The sequence below is a fragment of the Apteryx rowi genome, unplaced genomic scaffold (genome assembly GCF_003343035.1).
Source record: "Apteryx rowi isolate R43461 unplaced genomic scaffold, aptRow1 scaffold_1049, whole genome shotgun sequence".
Classification (NCBI taxonomy): Eukaryota; Metazoa; Chordata; class Aves; order Apterygiformes; family Apterygidae; genus Apteryx; species Apteryx rowi.
This window is the reverse complement of record NW_020447252.1, coordinates 119,268-145,045: the sequence shown is the minus strand read 5'-3', so window position 1 is coordinate 145,045 and position 25,778 is coordinate 119,268. Positions and strand designations below refer to the sequence as shown.

General features: G+C 37.3%; 1 protein-coding gene across 1 annotated transcript in view; it reads right to left on the bottom strand.

Annotated features, from left to right (window-relative positions):
• Nucleotides 1-253: 253 nt before the first annotated feature.
• The window catches only part of ARSB (arylsulfatase B), a 68,652-nt gene continuing 43,127 nt past the window's right edge, over nucleotides 254-25,778 (bottom strand). Inside the window, exons 7-8 of the mRNA XM_026068452.1 lie at nucleotides 4,303-4,431; nucleotides 254-3,770 (exon numbers count right to left, since the gene is read on the bottom strand). Coding sequence (XP_025924237.1) covers nucleotides 3,505-3,770; nucleotides 4,303-4,431 — 395 coding nt within the window. The 3' untranslated portion in view covers nucleotides 254-3,504. The remainder of the gene's footprint in view (nucleotides 3,771-4,302; nucleotides 4,432-25,778) is intronic.

The window sequence follows — 25,778 nt, the reverse complement described above, 5'->3', positions numbered from 1 at the left end:
TGTGGTATTGACTGAGAGTGGTTAGCTTTCAAGTCTTACATATCTACTAGTGTAGACAGAGTTCTAAATAAATACCCTCCCCCCCCCCCCCCCAAATCCCAGTCTTCTCAAGAGTGATGATAATGTAAATTGATCGGACCTAGTTTCCCTTATGTACTGGGGAATGGCCGCCAACCTCTCCATCTACATGTTGACTGCAAGAATAAATGAACCAACAAATTCTGAATGAATGAGGAATGGAGAACTAAATAGATGGAATCTCTGATACTTGGATGATTTATTTCAAAAAGGCATTTGAAGGCCCAGCTATATAATAAATGCATATGATAGAGAAATAGTAATTCTGAAAGTTACATGAGATATAGCAACACCTCATTCTTTCAGACCCCCATATTCCAAACTATACATAATTACTTGTATGTTACAAAAAAATAAGGATATGAAGCTTAAAGTTGCAGTATTAAAAAGGTAAAAGCCATAAACCAGCATAAATCATTATGTTGGTATAAAATAGATACACTGTAACAGTTAGGAAAGGGAAGTACAATAAAGGTTTTCTAGAGCTGCTGAAGAAAGATGGGAGCTTTGTCAGGGGGATGCAGTAGCTTATAAAAAGGTTCTGTTGCTTACATTTTTGATCCCTTCCTGTGGTCAGCAGATAACAGAGTTTGTCTCAGAAAGTTATCTTAAAGAATCTCTTGGAGCTTGAGAGTGAAATGCTGTTGTGTTGGGAAGCCAAAATGAAAGAAAAGTTGAAAACAGTTTTGTGAAATGGAAGGAGAGATGGTCATGTATCAATYTGGAGACTACCTCTACAGAACATATAAATTCTGTTTTTTATTATAAAGATACTGGTTAATATGAAAGCTGCTAAACATGGAATAGTAGGGACTTCTGTCACACCATATGTATTTTACCAGTGAAAACTCGAATTGCCTGGAAGCAGATCATAAACAGAGGTGACTCTTCACATATTGTGTAGTTAGGCTGTGGAACTCCTATCTGTGGAAGAAGATTGTGTGAATACTAAGAGTTTACACTGAGGGCTACTAAATACATAGAAGTTAAATATCTGAGGTTCAGTTCTTCTCTGAGCCACAGTTAGAATATGAAAGACAATCTGGAGAACTTATCACACATGCTTGCCCTTTACTTCTGTGTGGCCATGTGCTTTCAATCACTGATGGAGGCGGACTGAACCTTGGTCTGACACAGGCTTCCAAGACATATCAGACTAAACCATGGAGAATATACATTTGCCCAGCATAGGAGAATTATTCTCCCAGTCCATCTTTCTTCTTTATTCACCTTCAAGGCTGAAAACAGTGAAGGACACAGAATGGAAAAATACTGAGATAAAGAAGAAGTGACAAAGGAGAGGGGAAAACATGAAATACTTTGGGGAAAAAGACAAACAGCTGAAGAGGCTTTTAGAGAACTTTGGCTCCCGTTCTAGTATATGTAGGAACACATCAAAGGTGGGAAAGGCAGGTTAGGTTTAAAATAGTGTAATGGAGAATCAGCTGTACCAGAAGGCAGGAATTTCTGTTTATTTTAATACATGTTTTTGGTTTCCTGAAGTTTCATCTTTCCTGTGCTTTATTTTTGTAATTAAGAAAGAAAAAAAAATTTTTTGTCAAGTGTGACTGTCTGTTCATGACTCTGTTTGCTAACAATTAGCAGAGGTCTTCTGAAGGAAAACTGGGAAAAGGTGTGAAAAGCTTTAGCGCAAATCACAGGACTCGGTCCTGGATTCTGAAAACATGCAGTTAGGTTCCTACTTTCTGGAGAAGATGACAGCTAGAGTTCTGCAGCCTGACAACTTGGCTAAGGACACTGAAAAGCTGTGACAGAATTCTGGCCAGACTCCAGAGGTTTACGACATTAAGAGAGCTGGTGGGTTGATCTTCTCACATCAATTTGGTGAGTAACCAAGTAAAGTTTGGCCTGGTTTCCCCTTGGCTCAGAGCTCACTTCAAGACGAAAACAGTTGCTACTGTGATAATAAAAAAACAATCTGAGCAGAAAGGGGTACTCACCAGAAAGGCGGACAATAAATGAGAGTAAGGCTTTGTTCATCATAGAATCAATGGCTAATGCAGGCTGAAAGGGCCCTTTGGAGGTTGTCTCGTCGTTCACCCAACCACCAGTAAAGCAGGGCCAATCTGCAAATAAGATCCAACTTCAGAGTTAAGATAGGGTTACTCAGAACCTTTTCCAACCAAGTTTTGAACATCTCCAAGGATGGGGATACCACAACCTCACTGGGCAACCTGTTCCAGCATTTGACCATCCTCACAGTGAGATTTTTTTTTTCCCTGTATCTAATTGGAACTCCCTGTGTCGCAACTTGTGTCTGTTGCCTCGTCTTCTCCTTGTGCACCCCTGAGTCTGGCTTCATCTTCTCTACGTTCTTCCTTTGGCTCACTGAAGATAGCAATCTCCCTTTTGTCTTTTGTTCTCCAGGCTAAACTAACCCAGTTCATTAGCCTCTCTTCATTTGTCATGTGCTCATTTCCATGGCCCTCCACTAGACTCACTCCAGTATATCAATGTCTTGTGTGAGGAAGCCCAAAATGTGATGCAGCGCTCCAGTGCTGAATAGAGGGGAATAATCGCTTCCCTCAATGTGCTGGCTACGCTCTTGCTACTATGGACCAATGTGTCCTTGGCCTTCTTTACCACTAGGGCATACGATGATTCTTGTTCAATTTATTGTCCAACAGGACTCCAGGTTCTTTCCCACAGCAATGCTGTCTATCCAGTCAGAGCCCAGCCTGCACTGCTGTGTGGGGTTTTGCCATCCCAAGTGCAGGACTCTGTCCTTGTTGAACTTCATAAAGTTTTTGTTCACCCATTTTTCTGGTGTGTTAATGACCCTCTGCATGGCAGCCCTGCCCTCAAGTCGACCACCTTTCTCTACCCCAATTTCATATGTTAGCAGTGAATAGAAATAAGGGATTTTGCCGCATACTGGAAGGGTTTTTTATTCTTGGAGATTTCTGACTGTTTCCTTTTCTGGACAGAAGTGCATGTCAAAGGTAAAAATTATGTCAACTGCTGTATTTCTTCTATTCTTTAAGGATATGTAACAGCTTATGATAGAATTTGTCTTCTGGGCAAGCATGAAACATCAGTGTCTTCCACAACAGAATTCTGAATGATCCTGCTGCCATGACTCATAGCAGCTTTTTAACAGAAGTATCTGTTTCAGGGAAGGAAGCAACATCCTACTTTAAAGGCACATTGTTGACAAAGAATATTCAAACAACAGTTTCCTAATTTTATCAACATTTCATGTATAATTGTTGAGAAGGAGAGAGTGGGGAGGACTGAAATAAGATTCCCACCATATTTTAAGAGTAAGAAAGACTGAATTACTCAAGGAATGAACTCACAATTAACAATACTGTAAAAAACAAGGTAAGAAATACATGATTAGGACCCTGAGACTACAAATCAAACTCCACTACAGGTGAATTTTGCAGGGTGCAATGTTGTGCACTATGTCCAAGGACCCCAGGCCCGAGATGCTTCTGGATCACAGCGGGGATCCTCATCAGGATAGAACACAGGCACTGAACGTTTATAATAATACTGAAGTCGTGAGAGCAGTTTTTTCACCACATTAGGATATCTTTCGGACAACTCGTTTTTCTCCTCAGGATCATGAACAACATCAAAAAGCCAAAGTCTCTTTGTTGGTTGATCAGATGACTGAATCATTGACTCATTGGACAAATGCGGTGGAGGGAACCAATGACTGCAGCCTGCAGAAATAGGAACAGACCAAGGGTTAATTCTCAGATAGAGAGCAGTGGTGTGGAGAGGCAGAGTTACATTGTAATCAAGGAAATCCCTGGGTCACTTGTCAAGCCACTGGCCAGTGGTTGTTCCTGCATTCCTTAACTCTAGCACAGCACCCAAGTCTCTCTGGACCAGGGCTACCTCTACAAGAGTCCTATTTGTACAAAGGAGCTGCACCGTTGTAAAGAAGGCAATAAGCTTCAGCTTTCGGATTCAGAATTTCATTTTGCTTAATTTCAGAGCAAGTAATTTCATAGACTTTCTACTTGATAGTTTTTCCACAAGAGCGAAAGCCACTTATATTCTTTGATGTTGCAAGGTTTTTGTATGCATTATATGCATTTTAAAAGTGCCCCTCCTAGATTCTTGCACATGATCAAAACCCTGAAGACTTAGCAAAGTAAATAAGAGAAATGATAATTTATTAAACAAAATGAAATTGGGGCAGGAGGAGGGAAATACGACATGTTGGATGAAAAGGAGTTATTTCATTACCTGGATATCCAGTTAGTAACTTCCATTTTCCATGTCGAATTGCTGCATGCATGGAGATATTGAAAAGTGTATCATCCCATGTAAAAGAACTGTTCTGTGATAAAGATGTCCTGTTGTCAATGCCAAGACCTTAATGGAAAGTAAACTAAGTTAGGAACATTGCATAAGCATGAAGTCATTTTTACTATTCTGTTAGAAAACAGACCAGTATCATCCATTTATTTTTTGTGTCAGATGCAGCATTTGTTTTATATATGTGTGTGTGTGTGTGTGTGTGTGTGTTTACAAGATGTGTGTTACAATTCACTGAATATATTTAGCTCTTAGATCTTGAACTGCATCACAGAAAGTGATATGGTTGCCAGTGGAGAAAGTCACTCCTGTGTTCAAATAACTCTGTGAACAATAATCTCATATACAGGCAGATATTAAGAAAACTCATGATTGTAATTGCTATCTTGCTCTGGTTAGGAATATAGGATTAAAAAAATCTCCTGATTCAGTGCTAATTCTCCTAGATCACTCCAGTGAACAAGTCGTAGGTCCTGACTTTTATCCACACACTGTGAGCTAACTCCCTCTGGAATAAGCTGTCTGCATTCACACAGATCTGCACCTGGCCAGAGAGGTGATTCTAAGGCACGGCAACTGAGGGAGTGTGAGGCATGTGTTCATGTGTTTTGGGTAAAAAGAGTCAAATATGACATGGCCCCATCTCCGGATACTGCAGCCAACTGTGTCAAGTGTCAACTATGCCCAAACTTCCTCTCAGAAGGGATCTTGTAGCTCTTTCTAGAAGGAAGCTAAGAAAAAAATTTAACATGCATGTACCAGGGATGATCAGGAGACCAGGTCTTTACTGAAAGCAGGAAGGAGTCAGACAGACACTCCAGGAGCATCCAAACCAATAACCACCTCACATCTCAGCTTCTGTAAACAAGATCTGACTTTAAGAAATAAAATCTAAGAGTTTTATATTAACTGTATCAGCTGATACCTGTTTACCAAAAGAAAACCTAAAGGCAGTTCTGTAATCTGACTAAAGACATCAGGAGGTAGAGAGAAACCAATTTTGATTTTTCTCGCATCTTTCAAGACATAACTTTCAATCAATTTAGGAAATCTAAAGGACTCAGTAGGCAGTACTAGAAGCAGTACTAGAGGCTTCTAAAAAGAATAAATTCTGTAAGTCAGAGTGAGGCAAATATCCAGAGAGATCAGACAGAAGAGAGCAAAAGAAAGTTTGGAAAGAAAATGCTGGGACACACTATCTCTAGTTTTTATGAAGATCCTGATAAGTTCCTATTTTATTACTGGTCTTCATACTTTGAATCATTTTTTTCTTTGATAAGCACTTCTTGTGCATACTCAAGTTTCCTGTTTACATCACACTTCTATAATGTTCCCAGATACATAAGGCTATAGAAGAGGACCAGGTGTTTAGAATATGCATATACAGACAGGGGAGGGCTCAGCTCAGTTTAGATCATGAAGCACTGAAACTGATGATAAAAAACCTATAAAAAGAGAAAACAATAAAAATCTCCTAGAAGAATCTCTTGTGGAAGATAAATGCACACATGGCTGTGTGATGTCTGTAGCAGATACACAACTTTTAAAAGATTAATATTGCTTACTTCTCAACATCTTTATATTATGTATTATTCTGTCATGCTCTTTGCTACTGGGAATACTCATTTTCACCATTTACTTTGTTAAAGAGCACAATGAAAGACATAGCAGATCAAAAAACACAACCACATGCTTTATACATTAAATCCCCAAATTACAATATTAGGGTTTGGTCAAAAGGAAAAATTATGAGTTCACATTTCCAGTTTTAAAGTTTAGCATGGAGAATATGCTTCCAATTGCTGAGCTACTGTATGTGAAGCCATGGCATTACACAGTATAAATTATTTAAAATACTCCAAATAAACAGTATGAAAGATTGTATTTTTAGATATACTTTTCAAAATATTGTTGGAATGCCATATATCAGATTCATAATAAGACTCAAAAAGATAAACCAATTAAAAAAAACCCCTTATTTGTTTCAGGTAATGAAAACAAACAAATCCTAAAATTGAGCAAATACTTTTACCAGAGCTTGTAGTTGAAGTTGCTTGATAGAATATTATCTTTGAGAAAAATTTATTGAAGAGAAAAAGGCAAGGGCACTCACATTGAGCTATACATACAGAACTCTGTCAGTCATGTTAATTCACCCATTGTAAGCCCTTGTCTTCTGCCAAAGAAACGTACTGTCTAGGGTTCAGCCAAGCGCATTACTTCGCAGGCAGTACAGGTCAACTTTTATCAGACGTACCAGCCATGGAAGATAGATTGAGGCTCACTGGAGTGAGCTCAACACAGCATATTTATAGGACTGCCAGATAACATAATATAATCCATCCCATGATATAATTTGTTCCCTTAAGCTAGTATATTCCTCCCCAGAACATTTACCTGACTTTCTTCTTCCCTTCAGCCCCACTGTTAAGTTTCCACCTCTGTCTTTTTTTCTTCAGCTTCTGTTATTGCAGATGAAATGCAAAATTATTGGACAGTCTTCTCCCCCTGCCATATGAATTTTACAGAATTCCCTTTTCCAGTTTGGTAGACTAAACAAGTCACATTCTTTTTGTTCCCTCCGTAAGATAAAATGTTCATTCCCTAGGCATCTCAGTGGTTTTTCTCTTTGTCTGCTCCAGCTTTATTTTCTTATTTTTTCAGCATGGTTGACCAGGCAGCAGCAATAGCCCCATGCACTAATTCAGCAACCAGACAGATGCCTTTTATGGATCTGTCTAATCAAGTCTGCCTTCACATGCCCACATACTCACTTTATAGACTTAGGGCATATATCAAAACTACGACACCTTTGCCTGTGTGAAGAGTCTAAACATTTTTTTTCTGCCCTGTGATCACCAATGTATCAGTGGCCAATGAAATACTAAAGCTTTTTTTTTTTTAACCTTAAAAAAATACCACAGCCTTTGCCATCAATTTTCTTATTTTCAAACAGAAGCCTCTTTCCTGAAGCCACCTTGTGAGTATCACCAGCTGCTTTACTTCCTCTGAAGCACTCTATTGGGAAATTATACAACTTTTATTACCTTAGAAAGCAATGGAATTTCATTCAGCTGTTTCTTTTTAAATATTTAATGCTACAACAAATAAATTGATCTAAATATTTTACTGTTTTTGTGGCGGTTGTAGGTTACCAAAAAAGTATTTAAATAGATATTATATCTCTATAGAAAAAAAAATAAAATAAAATACTTCAAAAAATATTGCCCTTGGATAAGTGACTTCAAAGTTTATATCATATTCCAAGACCATCCTTAGTCTTAACAGCTTGAAAACTCATTTTATGATCAGATTTTAAAAGAAACTGAAGTGGCCAAGTCCCACTATTTGCAAAAGCATTTTATGATTTAAACACTTTAAAAACCTGGCCCTCAGCCCCTTATGAAAACCTCAGCTTAGGTCATTTATTTCCATTATTGCACATAATTTGTCTCTATAAACGGACATATTCCTAATTTTGGCATAAATTGATTAATAATTTTCAATAGCTAATTTGTATCTTCAAGAGATCTGATTTTCAGAAAGCAGATGTCAATCAATTTGGAAAATCTGTGCAGGATGCTTAAAAATCATCAGTCAGATATCAAAAACACATTGAAAAAGTGATAGCTGCATTTGCAAAAACAGTTGCCATGTTACCAGTTCGAATATTCCATAGCATACCCTTCAGGTTAGAAGTTGAAAAATTTACTACCAGATAAATATATAATATAAATAACATCCTGAATGATGACCAGAGAATAGGCAGGACTTTCACTAAAAAGTGAGTGGTCTTTCAATGCATTAAGTCTTGCTAATGCACCAGCATATGTACAGCATCTAATGACCAGCATCAGTCAAAAAAGGAAAACAAATATTAGGAATGGCAAAGAAAGGAACACTGTGCCACAGCCTAGCTCCCTGGTGCGCCTCACACTGGATACTGCGTGCTGCTTTGGTCCCCACATTACAAAGTGGATACAGAAAAACCAGAAGAGGTTGGAAGACGTGACGACGAAGATAAAGGTATAGAACAGCTTCTTTATGAGGACTGACTAAATGTCTCTTCATCCTCAAAGACAGACAACTGATGGGGGACAGCACAGCGATCTGTGAAACTGAGTGGCACTGACAATCTGAATAGTGAACAACTGGTCATTCCCAATGGGGGGGGGGGGAGGGGGCATCAAATACCTTATCAAACACCATATTCAAAACAAACACCAGGATATACTTCTGTATCACAAAACCAACTTAAGTGTGGAATTTCTTGCCATTGGATGGTGTAGATGCCAAAAATTTACACAGGTTGAAGGAGTGATAAAAGAGTGATCACAAAGTGGAAGAAAAATCCATCAAGGGCTGTTGAACACAGAAACACAACCTAAATATAAGGAGCTCCATGAGCTGCAGGTTGTGGGGTAGTACACGAGAGATGTATTTTTATGTGCTTGCCCTCTCACACTTTTTCCTACACTACGGGTGCTCTTGGAAACAGGACCTATATGAGCTATAGAGATTTTTGGTCTGACATCGCACAGCTCTTCTTATTTCCAACATATACAAGATTTTACCAAATTACTTTCATTTCAGGACAAATACTTTGTTTACAGAAAAAGTGATATGCCCAGGTAGTTTTATGCAACTCCTTTTTGTTATATTAATCTTTATGCATAGTAAACTGAAAGGGTAGATGTTTTCATAAAAAGGTAAGTATATATGATTAAGATTCAGATTTACCTGTAGTTTCAGAAATACAGGTACATCAGTCATTTTTTCTAGCATACCCTCTAGTTAACTTGTAATACTTTTCTTAAAAGAAGGGACAGCATCAACAGATTAGAATATTTGTTTCTATTAGCGATGCCTTCCAAAGCACAGAACAATCCATATCAATGCAAGCAAGTCAGTTACTTGCTTAAGGATTGTTTCTCATTTATATTACAATGAAAATAAAGAGTAAAGTCACTAAAATAATGGATTCACACCAGATTTATACCACCATGATTAAGATTGGAATCTGATACCCATTATTTCTTGCTTTAGTCATACAATTTTAAATTAAAAAGAACAACTACCATTTACAGAAATATCACCAAAAGGCAGGTTTTGCCATACCAAATGAGTACCTTGGTACATTCAATTCAGCAGCGTGTCCCTGAAACCTGACAATTCAAAGTTAAACAGAGAAGATAAACCAAAACTCCTTACTCTGACCAGCTGTGTCTTCTGAGCAACCCTTTCTTTCATTTCACTTTGTCTCACTTTTTATGACCGTCCCTGTGCTTGGAATGTGCCGAGCCCTGTTCTTTCCTTCTTCTCCTTTCAGCAAAGCTCTCCTGACAGCACTGAGTACTCCACCTGCACTCTCAAGCCAACACAGCGTTTATGTTGGATGGGTTTTCTCTTCTAGGGAAAAACACTTTCTTCCTGTGTATTTTTGCATATGCTTACAGCCTTTGAGTAACTCATTAGTTCACTTATCCAACTGTGCAATGATTTTTGGGGGTAGAAAATAGGAAGACACATTTCTTCCCAGCCCCTCTAGCAATCAATATATACATGAGTTTTGATCATCCATTTCTCAGCTTATACAATCCTCCTTAACTATCAGAAACTTATCTAACATAAAAAATAATAATTTATCTGATCACCATGAAAAAGACAGAAATGACTGAAAAATTATTTATTTTCTATGTGGCACAAAACCTTTTTAATTCTTCTATTATTGCTGACCACCACTTTGCAAAGCAAACATTTCAAATACTCTGTGACCACAGTTTGTATAAATACCTACCTGTTTTGTGTAGATTTATAAAGCAAAGAGAGATACAATTTGAATTTAATTTTTTTGTTAAAGGAAGGCTCAACTTCCAGTGACTCAGTCTAATAGATAAATTGTGGGAAAATGTCATTAAGTGTAATAAAATTATTCAATAAAATTATTTAAGGGTATATTCATTTAACTTCTGTTCTCTAATTTTTAATCATAGAAAGGAAAAAAATAAACTGCAAATTTTCAGCTGAAATGTAAATAAGGGAATATATATGGGATTACATATTCTCCTATGTCTATCTAACTATATATTTGCACAGATCTAATAAGCATTATAAACTACTCTTCTCCTCACTCTCCTACCTCTCCTTTCTCTCTCTAATGATGAGATCAATTAAAGTAATTGGTAGAATCCTAAAATGTGGTGATATAAATAGACAGTACATCTAAAACCAAAATATTCTTCCTTTCGTCTGTGATTAAGATGATCCATGCTGAGAAGTTTTCTTGCAGGGTAAGAGATCAAACAGCACACAGTTTTCTCTAACATGGCATTTACTGAGATCCTGACCACAAAAGTTAGAGGAACCAAAACAGTATTGCTTGAAGCATGTTACATTTCTGTACCCTATGGTCTTACATACTAGTGTGGGGGGAAGAAACGTTGGGAATTGGAGAGCAATTTTGGAGAAAGACAAAAGAAAGCTAATTTATTATTTATTTGGGAAACAGAGCCCTACTCAAGGAGTTATTCTAAACAACCTAACTGACTGTCAGATGAACTATGCCTCTGCAATTTTCCAGTATCCTACACAATAAAAACAACCTTCGCCCACAAGCAGCTACATACAGTCAGGGTCTTTTATGGACAATAGAAACAGGCAAAGCTTGTACCTCCATTTCTTTATTTGCAAAGCAATGACATTAACAGTTATCTACCTTTAAAAAGAAAAAAAATGCAGTATATTTCCCAAAGGAAAATTCAAAAAAATAACAGCATTCTCTATAGCCAAACTTGTTTATGATAATATACCAGCAGACTGAGCCACATGACAGGGAAAATATAAACAGCTCCGAGCTTAATTGCAACCCTCTTGATGGAAAAGACTTAAAAAGCGTGCACTAAGAGAAGCCACAATGAACTAGTTTCTTTAGACAGCTCTCACTCTTTCCAGTGTAAACCAGAAGCACATCTGAAACAAATAATAAACAGGTGCTACTGCTTTGCAGGTCAGTAACATAAAGTACATTTAAGAGCTTCCAGACAACATTTCCTGTAACGGAAACATGTATGCCTATTATGCCACTTGGGGAGCTAAATAGTTTGACACCTTGCAGTTCACAATGCAAACCGCACAAAAGGATTCCCTGGGTGTTCTCCCACTAACTAAAAATGATCTCTGTAGTTCTCCAGACTTTTACTGCAGTAGACATTTTCAGACTGGCTATGCAACTCTCTCTATTACTTAGTTGGTTACTCCACTCCAATATTTAAGTAATATATAACAAGGTCCACATAGAACAGAAGTTTACTTCTACTACAGTATGAATGATTTAAGGGAAGCGGAAAGGATTATTCATGCAACAGCCCATTCTGAATAGCACAAACCTTACTGAGACAACGCCTTGTCCTACAGAGAGAAGAGCAGAGACACTGAAGAAATCTGCATGCTGTTGACAAAGGAGATCTGACTGATACAGCCTAGCTGGATTTCCAAAAGGCTCCAGACAAAGAAACTAAGCAACTGTGGGATAAGAGAAAAGATCCTCATACAGATAAGAAAAGCACCCAATAAAATGAGAAATAAAAAGAATTTTTATTTCATGTTGGAGAGGCCACCAGTGGATTTCTAAAGGAATTTGTGCTGGGACCCATACTGTTCAGCATATTCCAAATGACCTGGAAAGGGGACTGAATAGCACGATTACAAAGTCTGTGGATGATCAGAAGTGATTTAGGGTAGTAAAGACAAGAGCCGACTGTGAGGAACTAAAGAAAGCCCTTATGAGACTGTGTGACTGGGCATGAAAACAGCTAATGATATTTACCATAGATACATGTAAAGTGATGCATGTATGAAATAACAATCCTAAATTCACACATAAAATGATGGACTGTGAGCTGCTCATTATTGTCTGGGAAAAAAATCTCAGAAATTGTGACAGATTAAACTGAAATTTTTGTGGAATTATGTCAGCAATTCTCAAAAAGCAAACTGAATGCAAGGAATTATTACAAAAAGGACTAGTGAACAAAGCAAAAAGCACTATACAACTGGAAAACTGTTTGTAGTTCTGGTCTTCCCATCTCAAAAATAATACAGTACAACTGAAAAAGTTCAGAAAACAGTGACAAAGACAGGTGAAATCCATATTCCCTCAGGAATTAAAAACCTCTGTCAGAGGTACATTCTGCTTAAAGGAATTTGTATATTCTAAAGAACTCCTGGGACCAGACTGCTTCCATCCTCGACATCTGCAAAAGAGGGTTTTTCCCATCTTGAGTGATGTTGGGCCAAATGCAATCAAATCCTTAATGTTTCACTTGACAGCGGACCGATCAGCGTAACAGGCCAAATAGTTTGAGTACTTACTACTCCAACGTGATGAGCTATCTGAGTGACACCACATCCTCTTGGTAGTCTTTAGTATGTTTGATGTGACTACAGTCTCTACCTGAACCTAACCTCTCAGCATTTGACTATACATTGTCTACAATGGCAAATCACACTACTACGCAGCACAAACCCACAGTAAGAAAAACTCAAACATGCTGAAATACTGTATGAGATACAAAATTTTTTATCTGGCAAACTTTTTCTGGTTTTGCCAGTAATAGCCAGGTTCCAACTGGACTAGCCTACATTCGCTGAACAAATATAATCTTGCATATATGCTCAAATTCAATTACATATCTTTTTTTTTCAGTCGCCAAAGACATTTCATAGAACACCTCCATGTTATTGTATCACTTCATAAAGCCTTCTTTTAATAGCATCTGAGCTTGTTGCTTTCAGAATGGCTAGAAACCTCTCTGAGCTTCTAGCCACCTGCTGTCTTTTCCGCTGGGTGATAATTTTTTTTTTTTTGCTGGTAGGCACTACATAAGCAACAATTATTACTAGGATAGTGTTGCAAAAAAGTCCTGCTTGTTTGCAAAGGATTCTCAGGAGGATTACATACATTGGGACTCCTCATGTTTTCAGAAATACATCTGCTAATGCAGGCTGGAGGTACACATACAGAGTTATGACTGTGACAGATGCACATACCACAGGATTGCATTAGTTACGCATTAAGAGCAAGGAGCACAGACATAACAGAGTTTCATCTCATAGCCAGAAGACAAGAAACTAATGAACTGCAGAAACTAGGGCTTGCAGTAATGCCCTTTCTCAGCTCTGGGAAATAAAGTGGCAGTTAAGTCACACATACGTCCAAAAAAGACACTGCATTTAAAAGAATACGCTCTTGTGCCTACAGACTGTGAAATCACTGAAGATGGTCACTTCAAGAAGACAGGCTTTCAAAAGGTAGGGTCACCTGACAATGACCAATCTTAGGGCAATAAATTAGATGTTCAATCACTTTTTTATATTCTGATGAGATGATACTCTAAAACATACCAAGTGATTCAAAAAAAAAAGTTTCTTTATTTTATAAAAATGTTTTTATTAGAGAGGAATGAACTTCTCTGTATGTTACAGAGTAGTATTCCACTTAATACTTTAACCAAACACTGGAAAAAAACACACAGGCTACTGTCACTAGAATTTAAAAGCAACAGACAGTAACTGGTAATATTTTCACAGCAAGCCAATGCATATCCCTCCCTGCCTCATCTGATCTGATTAGTAGCCTATAAAGACCACAGAGGAGATCCCTAGACAGAAGTCTGGGACTGGCAAACCAAAAAACACTTATCTACAAAACCTAAAAGGAGAGAGAGTATTTTTTACTATGCTTATTATCAGCTTTAAAATCAACATACTATTTTAATCATCCAAGAAATCCCTACTGTGTTCAACAGCTTCTATACATTCTCATAAAAATGGTAATAGTATCATTCACCTATTGCTTCCATTACAATAAATCAAGGATTTTGCACACCATGGCTTCTGTTCTAATGCAGATCACCTCACTCTATTATCAGGATTTGAAACATTTACTTATGTGATCCCTATTAAATAAAAAAAAGTTTCTCCCCATTGGTGCAAAATCACAGGCAATTACTTTTCTATCAATAGACACTGCAGACTTCTTCAAACCACCTGAGTCTGTTTTTGTACTACAGTAGCAGAAACTGTAAGTAAAAAGAAGCACAGACTACCTTAAATGCTACAGAACTACACATAAAAACTACTCTCATGGAAACAGTCTTCAGCATCCTACAGATCTGACTCGATACAGACACACAAAACTTGCATGTTTGGCAGGCTCACTGTCCCTTACTGATGCTTAGCTGTGCAACAGCAGCAGTCTGCTAGGGCTTGAAAGAAAACACACTGAAACTAATAGGAATCTTTCTATAAACTCCAGTGAGCTCAGAATTAGACTCTTAAGCATCAGTAGAAACAAACAAGCAACTTCTGGCAACTCCTAGCAATTTCTTTTAATCAAACAAACAAGGCTAGATTCCCCTTTATACATACAGTTCAGTAGAGATAACCATGTTTTCACATGAAACCTTTATATGAAAGGCTTATACATTTGCATTCACAACAATCATTTCTGGCAGCACATAAGTTTAAAAAACGGGTGGAAAAAAAGAGACCAGCATAAATTAAAGTGATTCTGAAATCAAAACAAAGCAAAAACACCATCATCATTTACCAAGTCTCACAGGCAAAAGCTCAAGAAAAAAATCAGTCACAGCACACAATCCCAAGAATGTTACCAGAAATTGAGGCTTATGGAGCAGTGGAGAAAACTGAATTCCAGAGTCATTTTCTCTGCTGCAAAATCCATGTCACTAAGCTCAGAAGTTAAGATCTAGAAACTGTTTATTTAAACATATCACTCAATCTTCCCTGCAGCACTGAAACAACAGAAGAATGGCAGTCTTCAGGTACCAGGCACCGAAACACATGATTCTTTACAGTCAGAAAGGGAAATACTAAGCCGAGAAATGAACCATAATTTTACTGTAGTAAAACTCAGGAAGCCACACTATAACCTATCCTTGTGGTCAGCATAGATTCCCACACCCACATCTTCTGAACTTTCTTTGGACAGGATTTTTCCAACTGTCCAATATTTTCCTCCCTAAAGGAGAAAATTCTCAGGTCACATGGAAAACCCGCTGTAGGCTGTACAAATTATTGACTGTCTGTCCACTAAAGCAATTAGAAACAGTTGCCAATTCAATGCTTAATTGATTTAATTTTCAGTAAACTGGGAATAAAGAAAACAGTCAGACGAATTAAATGCTTTATTTCCCTGCATTCTAATAAAAAGAAAATTAACTTGAAGACCAAGGGTTAAATTCATAAGTGGATGTACCTGACAAAAATGAGAGAGAGGTTATCTCCCCTTCTTCCAAACAGTCTAGCCCAGCACTGGGGATAAATTTCTGGGCTTTTGGGACTCGAGTTGCTGGGCCCAGTTGTCCTGGTTGTTAAAAGGCGCTTGAACTGGGCTGGCCCGGTGTGCAGGAGAGTGCTCCCCAGCAGCCTGTGCGACTCCCCAAGATGAAGGCTTCCTCCAGCCTTCCTGTTTCACATCATATAATGCATGCAAATATTTTGAATGACAAAAGAGAAAGTAAGTCTTTAAATTGGTGATGGGATATTCAGACGGCATCGCATAATTTCAATTTCACTCATACTGCATTTGTACATAGGACTTGGAATTTATACAGGAATATATGCAAATCTGGTGAGTGCATCATTTGGAACAGATTTCTAAGTCTTTACTATCTTTAAAACCTTAATTTAATTATGTATATGTTTTTCTAGCATCCATAATTCAAAATACTCTGTATGCACAGAATGTTTTAGATTTGCTGGCAGTCTGGTTTGGGGCTTAATCAAATGATTCAACAAATAAATCCAAAGCTGAATTAAGGATTCTACCTCATGCCATAAAAAAAAAAAAAAAAAAAGGGAGAGAGAGAGAGAATGGTAAATGAAAAAAAAATCCAGATTACCTTCAGTATTTCCCAGTTTGGAAGTACTTGGATCTGGGGAGAATGGACAGAGGGGCACTGAGGAGGCTTAATATGGGAACATACTACATAAATATTCTTGAGCACACATCTTTTCTGGTGAAGGTCAATTTAGCAATTGGAAAGCTGTACTCATCACACTGATCAGGTTCACACATAACAAAAGCAGTACAAATCTACGGGGCAGGGTAAGCAATCTAAGCTGACACTGGATTTCCATTCTACTTGGATTTCTTTGTTTTATGGTTTGGATTAAGCATCAACAACTAACAAGATTTTTCTCTACCTACATATCAGGAGACAATATATTAAACATGGTTCAAATTTTTAATCTAATATAAGCACTAGACCAAACTACTATAACTAGTTGTTACAGCACTGAGAACAGCAAATGTAGTACATTTTTCATTTCTATCAATGAACATTAAATCAGTCTCTTCCAAACTCTTTAAAAATCTTGACTATGTTCCTAATGTAGTAAGAAAATTTATAAAGTCACTAAAATCTGTAATCAGTCAGATGGCTCAACGTAACTACTCACCTGCAAGAAAAGAGCAGAACTAAAATTTTCAAGCAAATCTTACTGAAAAATAAAAAAAAAAAAGAACAAAAGGAACGGCTAATATTTTTACAGTTAGGAGATGCTTTTAGACCATATACATCTTCTATTTATAAATGTAAAATCTTTTTAAATGCCTCATTTGTTTGTCAGTTCAGCAGTTTGGAAATTCACAGTTGTTCTTCATGTATTTATAAAAGGAATCAGAGGGGAAGAGGGATATTTCTCTCCCCTATAGCTACAGAAKAATAAGAAGTCATTATAAGTAGATGAAGATTCCCCAGGAACGATCTCTGTTAAGGACCGTGCCTTTTACTCCCCTGCAGCCATGGACTGAAGCGTGGAACGAGCGTTTCACTGTAGAGAGAATGCTGTGCACGCTCGTGTGCTTGGACTACTGTCTACACTGCACAATGCAAAGCCGTGCAAAGGTACCAGAACTGTGTATTAAGGGATGAACATTTATCCTGGTAATTTGGTGAAGTTTCTGTCCCTTCCGCTGCAGTACATATATAACAAGATTGCCTGAATTATATGAATGATTCAGATTTGTTTGGGTACAAGGTACATTTAAAGCCATTTCAACTATCACTAGTCCATAAACAGAAAATTTTGCACTGTGTGTCATATAGATGCAGTAGAAACTTCATAGATGGTGCTGCATTGAGATTTCAGTTCAGCATTTTATAAAAGAAACATCTCATGGGAACACACCAACAAAAATTACCTCTTGCTCAACGGGATTCTTTGAAGCAGACTACTGCTTAGTTTGATTGCTTACCATGAAATGCACAAGACTAAGCCCACTCCGGGAGAAGTTTTAAGAAATTCTCTCTAATTGCTCTGACAAAGTACATATTGCTATCTTGGCAGGAACGCAATACATGTTCCTCCTGCAACCGATTCTGCTCTGGGGTCCAGTGCACAGAGGAGAGGCAAACAGGGTATAATCTGTCCTTGTGGAGAGTGACAATCTCGCCAGCATCGGTTTGGTCCTATGCAAATTGTCTTATGTTCTTTAGTGATAACTGCTAAACTTCAGCAAACGTCAGTCAATGAGCTGTCAAAAAATGAAATTAGAAATATCTTCCACAAAATGCAGAACATTTTTGCAGCTTCCTGATTAGAATTCTAGAAGCAACTATTCCTGAGAAGAATGCCTACATACCCATTTTAAAAGTACAGCATCACTTGGAATCTACATAAAAAACAAATGGATACACCATAGATGTCTAGCCTGTTCTTTCTTGGGATATATGATTTGAAGCAACTTCATTATATTTTCCTCTGAATTAACTGAATATGAAATTCCTACTTTGGTGACTGGAATTTTGTGAAGAGATGGAGACAATGGCAGGAATCACAAAAAAAATGTTACAGAGACGTATCATAATACATACAGCTACCATCATTATCACAATAAAGTCAGGATTTGGGCCTTACTGCATGTCTCAGAATACACATATATATTTTAAAACTTAACCAACACTTGCTCTATTATATTTGTAGTTGTTTTGAGTCTATTGCAAATTTATTCTTTCTGAGAGAATATCTACAAGGAAATACAGAAAACAAAAGTTTGTTCTACAAGAGGAGAAGTTAAATATAAAAGTTACAGTGTCTGACTGTAATAACTGAACAACATTCTAAGCCCAGGCATTTTATTTAAATTATTTCAATGAAACCTTCATATATAAGGAATATCTGTTTTGTGACCTGGCTGTTTTTACATACACGTTTCTTTTTGTACGTTAACAAACCTATAATCAGCAGGTTATTTAGTGCTTCTCAGGCTTTTGCTTTCTTATGAAACATCACAGCAAAAAAACCCATAGAAATCAAAAATAAAAGTTGCAAGAGAATTCTGAATAGTACTGCCTAATTAAAAAGCATCTTCCCTCTTTAAGAAAATAAACAAACATCATCAATATGAGAGTAGAAAAACATCTTCATGGTTATTTCTTCCAAAAGTTTATCACAGTGTTATGCTGCTGTTACTGATATTTGATGCTTCAGAACACAGACAACTCCTCTCACTGCTGGAGGGAAAATGTTGTATATTTTTTGCAAAGATTCAGACACATGATGCATTTCACTTCATCTACAATAACACTCTTACCTCCAGACATCTACACAGGTAAAGTAAATTAATTTTTGCTTTTTTTCGCAGTCTTTTAAAGGCCAGTGTTTTTCCTTTGTGCTTAGAATAAATATATAAATAAATAAAATATTCCATGGTGGTTCTAAATGATAATTGAAAAGTCAATAGCCCTTTGAAAGTTATGATTTTTCCATTTCAGTTACATCTGTATAACCTTGTCTTTGCCCATCCTCATTTGTAAACTAAATTTTTAAAGTTGCACAAGTAGGTGTGATGCCTTAACTAACAGGCTGCCTGTGACAGTCCAGGGGAAAAATGAAAATATTTTAGAAAAACATGAGAACATGTCTGCTATAGTCATTTCTAAATGCTGACGGCTCCATGGACTAACAATGTCTTTGCACATACATACTCTTAACTAATTACTTTTTTTCTGAACTCTGATGTATGGAGCAGTTATTTCACCTCTAAAAGGAAACTTTGGAAATGTCAAGGGCTCCTCCAGCCTATACTGTGACAATGAATTACTGAAGAAATAAGGTTTTTTGCTACTTCACAGAGGAAAGACATTTTGTGACCTTTTGCTGCTCTATGGCAATAATGAGTTTTCTACAAAACTCTGAGACTTTCCATTGCTTTATTAAAATAAAAATGCTTGAGGAATAGCCATGACCTTAACCTTGGAAGAATTAATAGAATACTGATTTTGAAGAAACAGATGAAGCCTGAGGCACCAGAAATTCCTGTGGTCATGCTGATGATGCACAGGTCTGTGCCATACACAGAAACTCACACAGTGAAGTTCACTGATCTTAAATCATTTAGTATAACATTGTGAACAGTTAGCTCCAACTTTCACTATTATTCCTTTTAATTTTAGTTTTCACTTAGTGATGTTTGATTTTAAATGCAAGATTTACATTAGAATATCATGCTCAGTCTGTTACCTTTCAGAATGCATGTTCTCCTAAACTTAATGGCAATAGTAAGCATATAAAAATATTCTTGCTGTTGTTTCAAAATATTCTTCACCTTGTTTTTTTACAATCAATTACATCTTTTTTGAAGAAAAAAAAAAAAATCAAACTACTCAGTAAAATCCAGAACTTTTAATGGCAGCAAAAAATCCCCACAAACATCAAAGGGGCCAAGCATTTGTTTAGATTATTACTTTCATACAGTTACAAAATTAAAAAAAAAAAGTTATTCTAAATGAGAGTAAACTACTTACTAATACAGAGTACAAGATCAAACATTGCAAAATGTGATCTTCTAAAAGGAAGCATTTTATTTTTACTTCTCCTGGAAAAATACTAAAAATTTATTAGTTTTTTAAACTTTTTTTTTCCAGAAAACAGATTTAAACTGAATGGAATCGTATTTATGAATTACTAATATCAAAGACCATATTTAGAGACCCTTATATATGAAACACACAAACTCCACTTGTGTTACTATGAGATAATATTGATATCCTGTGCTGGATTAAAATTAACAGATTTCCAAGTCAGAGAGATTTCATTTGACAAAGATAATCTAGCCTCTAGACCTTATGCATTGAGAGCTGCATAAAAATATAAAATATCAGTGTTATTTTCAAATAGGCATAGGATCTAATAAAGCATAGAAAAGAAGCACTAACAAGGGATGTCTGAATTCCAGTCACGATGCTGGCACTGGGCATATTATCAAGTGACTTAATATCTCTAAATTCTAAAAGAGAGTATCTATATCCCAAAGGAAACATGGGGATTAGTATCTGTGAGACTCACCAAAAGGGCAATCATCTTATTTAATATTGATAGTAAAGTACTTAGTACTGGACACTATAGTGATGGATGGTTCACATTCAGATGCAGGAGGCCAGGGAGCCAAGGCAAAGTATAACCACAGGCCAACTTTCCCTACAGCAAGAGCTGCACCTCAAAAACTTCACATAGCTGACAAGCACAGGAAAAACACTACATGTCTCTGTGACCTGAACGGCAGCAGAGTTGTGGCTGGCTGGAGCTATGGCCTCCCACAGGGACTGTGGTTGAGCTTTGCACATGACTGTCAGACCAGCGTGAAAGCACCATGAGAAGTGGTTGAGTACCCTGTGTGGCTCCAGGGCCACATGCTGGCCACACCTGCCTTTTCAACATAAAGAAGGTCATTTGGATTCATGATTTATTTGTAATAAAAAGACAACAGAGTGCAGCTGGTGAGTATGCCGTATGTTTAATTTAGCAGAGAAATGGAAATTCTGAGAAACAAAGAACGTATCTGTCTTTTTTCCCCATTCTTGATCATTTTGCCATTCCAGTTTTCCCCATTTCATTATGTACACTTAGCTAATTATACTAGTGGCTTTCCCTCACATTTTGATTCTCCATGAGCAGATTCCAGGTATTACCCTGGCACAGACATGCAGTATACTTATCCTATTCAAAGCCCACAGAGCACACTCATCCATGAATACCTACACCTATTATAAACCTCTGCTATTATTGGAATGTTTTTTCACTTTTTTAATAATTGTAGAATAGCTAGGTCATCAGTAATAAAAACAGGGAAGAAATCACTTCTGGTCTGCAAAGTCTCAGGAATCATCTTTTACCTGGGCACAATAAGTAATAAATGGTGCCTAAAGGCATCTAGAGTGTCCATTCCTTAATCAAGATGAATCCTTTTGGCATATATGTGGATATAATATATAATGCTATAGCCATTTTAATGCAATTTTAATGTCCATGAATGACAAATCAGTCCCAGAAATTAAATGGTTTCTCCATTGTAATATATAATATGTTCATTCTGCACAGAGCAGATCTAGCACCCTATAAGCAATCATTTATTTTGGCAATTAATAGTGCAATATATGAGGTAATGCCTTTTTCTAGATGTCAAGGAGAGCAAAGTAAAGTCTGATTGATTAATTTTGCTCAATGCAAGTTTGGAGAAAAATCACAAAACATTTTTAAAACTTCTCTGAATTTCTGTCTTGACTGTCTGTCTTTATGAATAGATAGCATCAAAATAAATTGACTACAATTAGTAGTCTACAATTTTATTATGCTTTTGAAGTTTTAGTTTATGGTAAGTCTGGGATTTTAAAAGAAGGTAAAAGTTTTTTCAGTCCCAAACAGCCACACCCTATCAACATATTTAATCTGAATGTATCTTTCTAGTTTATTTAAAGAATTCAATTTCCTTTTGAAGAGGAGGTAAAAGTGTTCATACAAGCAGTCTAGAAGATTTTATAAAATTTACTAACTTCATTAATGAATTTAGCAAGTCAGATTAAAAAAAAATAATACAGTGTATACTGACAGATTCTGATTAACAACTCTGAATTAAAGCATACATTTTCTTTCACCATGTCATTTAGTTCTGATTCTCAAAATAAAATTGCCTACTGTGGGATATAAAGTTTCAATACTGCTTCAAGACAGGCCATCTAGCAATGACTGCGCGGTCAGAAATATGTTTGGTTTAGCAGTTATGGGAATTTAGACTTAAATCCAGTTGGTTTTTAATTCAGCTGAATCACCAAAGCTTGATGAAATGCCATAAGGCTGTCTAAAAGAAAGCAGATCTTTCACAATGGAAGAGCTGACATCACCCTCACAGCTGCCAAACCAGCAGCTTTTTTTTTTTTTTTTTTTTTTAAAAGACAAAGCAAAGTTACAAAAACGGGACAAAACACAAACTTCTGTTTTTTCCTTCCAACACATGTAAATCAGATTTTAATTTATGTAACTTTTAAATTATTTTATGTATTTTACTTGAGCTTCTGTAACATTCACATTGCAGAGAAAAATACACTAAAGTTTTTTTCAATGTAATTCTAGCTCTGCTGTGTTTAATTTTCTTAATTTACTACCAAACTCTAAAATTAATAATTTCAAACATAAACCTGGAAGAGACCCGATCTTTCATACCAATGTACTACTTTTATGTAATCGCAAACTCTTTAATAAATTACAAATCCATACTGAGACACAGTTTCTGAGCCACGCATTCATCATCTTTGGGAAAAAAAAAAATCAGCAGGGTTATGAAGAAACAACCAGAAAGACAAAAATAATGGCTTTAGCAAGGAGAGGAAAGAGCAGCTAGCTCAGAGCAGCCTGGGTCCCTCTGCATCCGCTGAGCTCACCAGACTGGTTTAGCGCAGTGAGGTCCAAGTGGAGGGTGCAGTGCTGCATACCTTCGCCCTCAGGCTCTGGCTCCATGAGCAGAGAGCCAGTGCTAGGAGGGTAGGCTCTCCGTCTGCCTCCCCACTTCAAGCTGCACAGTCCTGCTCAGCCCGCCTTGCTCTGGCTCTGGCATCCATCAGCCCCTTCGATGAGGAGATTCAACCCACCTGCCCAGAGAAAAACAATCTGTTCCTCACGCCAGGTTAGCAAGTTGAATCAGACCATGGACGTATCTGACAAGTGCTGGAATAGGTGCGAAATAAGCATCAAGAGCATGTGGCTAGCAATGGGGAGGGGAGGAAGTGAAGAAAACTGCTGGATCACTTCACCCCATATCATGATACAGAAATCTCAGAGTTTAATTTCAGAGTCACCAACAGAAGCAGTTTCACCTGTCCCCAGAAATTCCTTCCAGCCCCCTCCTTTTGTGCCAAAACTAGTGTTTGGCAAAGTCGTATTGAGAAACTGATGCTGGGAATATATTCAAGATTATTACAATCTGAACCAATATCCTGATTCGGTTCATAGCTTGACTATATGAGCGGTTTTGGTGACCCAAGAGAGGGGGGAGTGGAACTGAGCAGCCCTGGGAGGCAGGACTTGCTCTTTGGTAAGCATTATCAACTTATACTAGCTTGAGGGGCTTAAACTGATGTAGCTGCCAGGTGCAGTCCCTCCCTCTGCCACCACCAGCTACACACTCCCATCTGCTCCCATTCATACAGCCACAGGGTAAGTTGATTCAGCTGGCTGATTTGGTAGAAATCTGTCCTCCTCTTTCTTTTTTTTTCTTTTCTAGGCTAGTTTGACAGGCTAATCTGGCAGAAGATTCATCTTGTCATGTGATTTCCAGATCCAGCTCAGGGGAAGTAGAAAAGGATGGGAGGAAAGGAGAGACAGATTGCCCAGTTTGGCAACAGCTCACCATCAGACCGGCTTTGCTACAAAGGCTGCACCATCCCCTCCCCAGCAGTATGGTTTATGGCCTTTACCCCAGTCTCACACTCCAAAGGCCACACTGCCTCCTCTGCGAAAACACTACAACTGTTGTGGGTTCACATGGTAAAGCAGATCAGTTCTCTAAAGAGAAAAGATTATTTTTAACCCTGATCATGTCACTAGACTGCCATAGGTCAGAGAGCAGCATGAGGGCAAGAGCCTGCAGCCGAGAACAGGAACTCCTTTTTAGCACCGAAGGGAACAAATGAGAAATCGCAGTCTGAGACACTGCAAGAAAGGTTTATATTTGGATGAAGAAAGCTGCCCTCAGAGAGAAATGGCAACTGCTTAAGACAGTAAAAGAAGACCTATCAGCACTGTCTTGTAAAGCGGAACTGAAGTCAGAATAGAGTGTTTTCCCTCTTATGTTGTTTATTTTTAACAGTAGGAACAAAGTACAGTACTTTGATACAAGACTAGTGTATGGCTATTGTATGGTATTGACTACTGGACACAAGCTCCTGAAGAAAGATAAGTAGATGATGAAATGCATCAGGTCTGCTGGAGTAACCTGAACTGATGCCCAGATGTTAGAAACCAGCACCCTTGACAGGTTGAAAAATTGTATGTTATCCCATGAGCAGTGAACACACAGGTGAAGGTGTGCTCTAACAGACCAGAGAGGCAAAAGATGTCGTTAGCTTTGTAATCAAGATAGTATTTCCAAGCTTTAATCTAACTTTCTGTTGCACACTTAGCTTTAACAGTTACGACTAAATTAACTGCGTCTTTTGCTCAAATTCTTCCCTGAAAGAATGCTTATATTGGTGTAAAATTTTTTGAACAAAACACAGCTCAGTTTTCCTATTTCAGTCAAAAATCCATAAATTACACAAAACCTCCCATGATTCATGTTCTTAAAAATACATATATAATCAGCTTATTCAGACAGAGATGAAGATAAATGTATCCATTAAATAAAAATAATATATACTGAAAGAATGTATGCATTATCTGCAAAAGCAGTAAAGAGTTTAGGAACACTGAAGGTGCACTGAGTGCAAGTATAATGATACCTTAAGTCTCTGTGTGTGCACAATCACTGCAATACAGTGCCTTTCTCAATTACACAATCAGAGCTCTCCTAATTTATCCCCAACCTCCTGGAAGGCTTTTTTGGTTATGTTTAATAGGATCTCGAGATTCAATTTCCTATTTGCTGTTCTGCAGTACTCTGCAACCCAAAGGTTTGGCTAATCTGCATCTTCCAGTCATTATTTTACTTTCTATTTCAATTTCTACAAAAAAGAAAATATTAGTACAATATGGACACTCCATCTGGCATAAGAACCACAAAATGGTTTAGGTCAAGTGACATTTTAAATGGACTTGCACAGAGGCAAGGTGGGCATAAAGAAGGCCAAAGGCTTAACAATCAACACAGGAGGTGAAAAGGAACTGAGCAAAACATATACATATGTATTTTAACACCATAGGCAAAGGAACACTTTGATCTCAAAACAGGACAAGGAGACAATAAACAGTCAAGGCAAGAGCAAGACTCAAGAATGAAACAGAGTTTTTATCACCTTAGTGATAGGAAGATTGTATGAGCAATTATTTTAAAATGCTTTTTTAAAACATGAGCAGAGCTATGACTACTGAAAAGATGGAAGTACCTA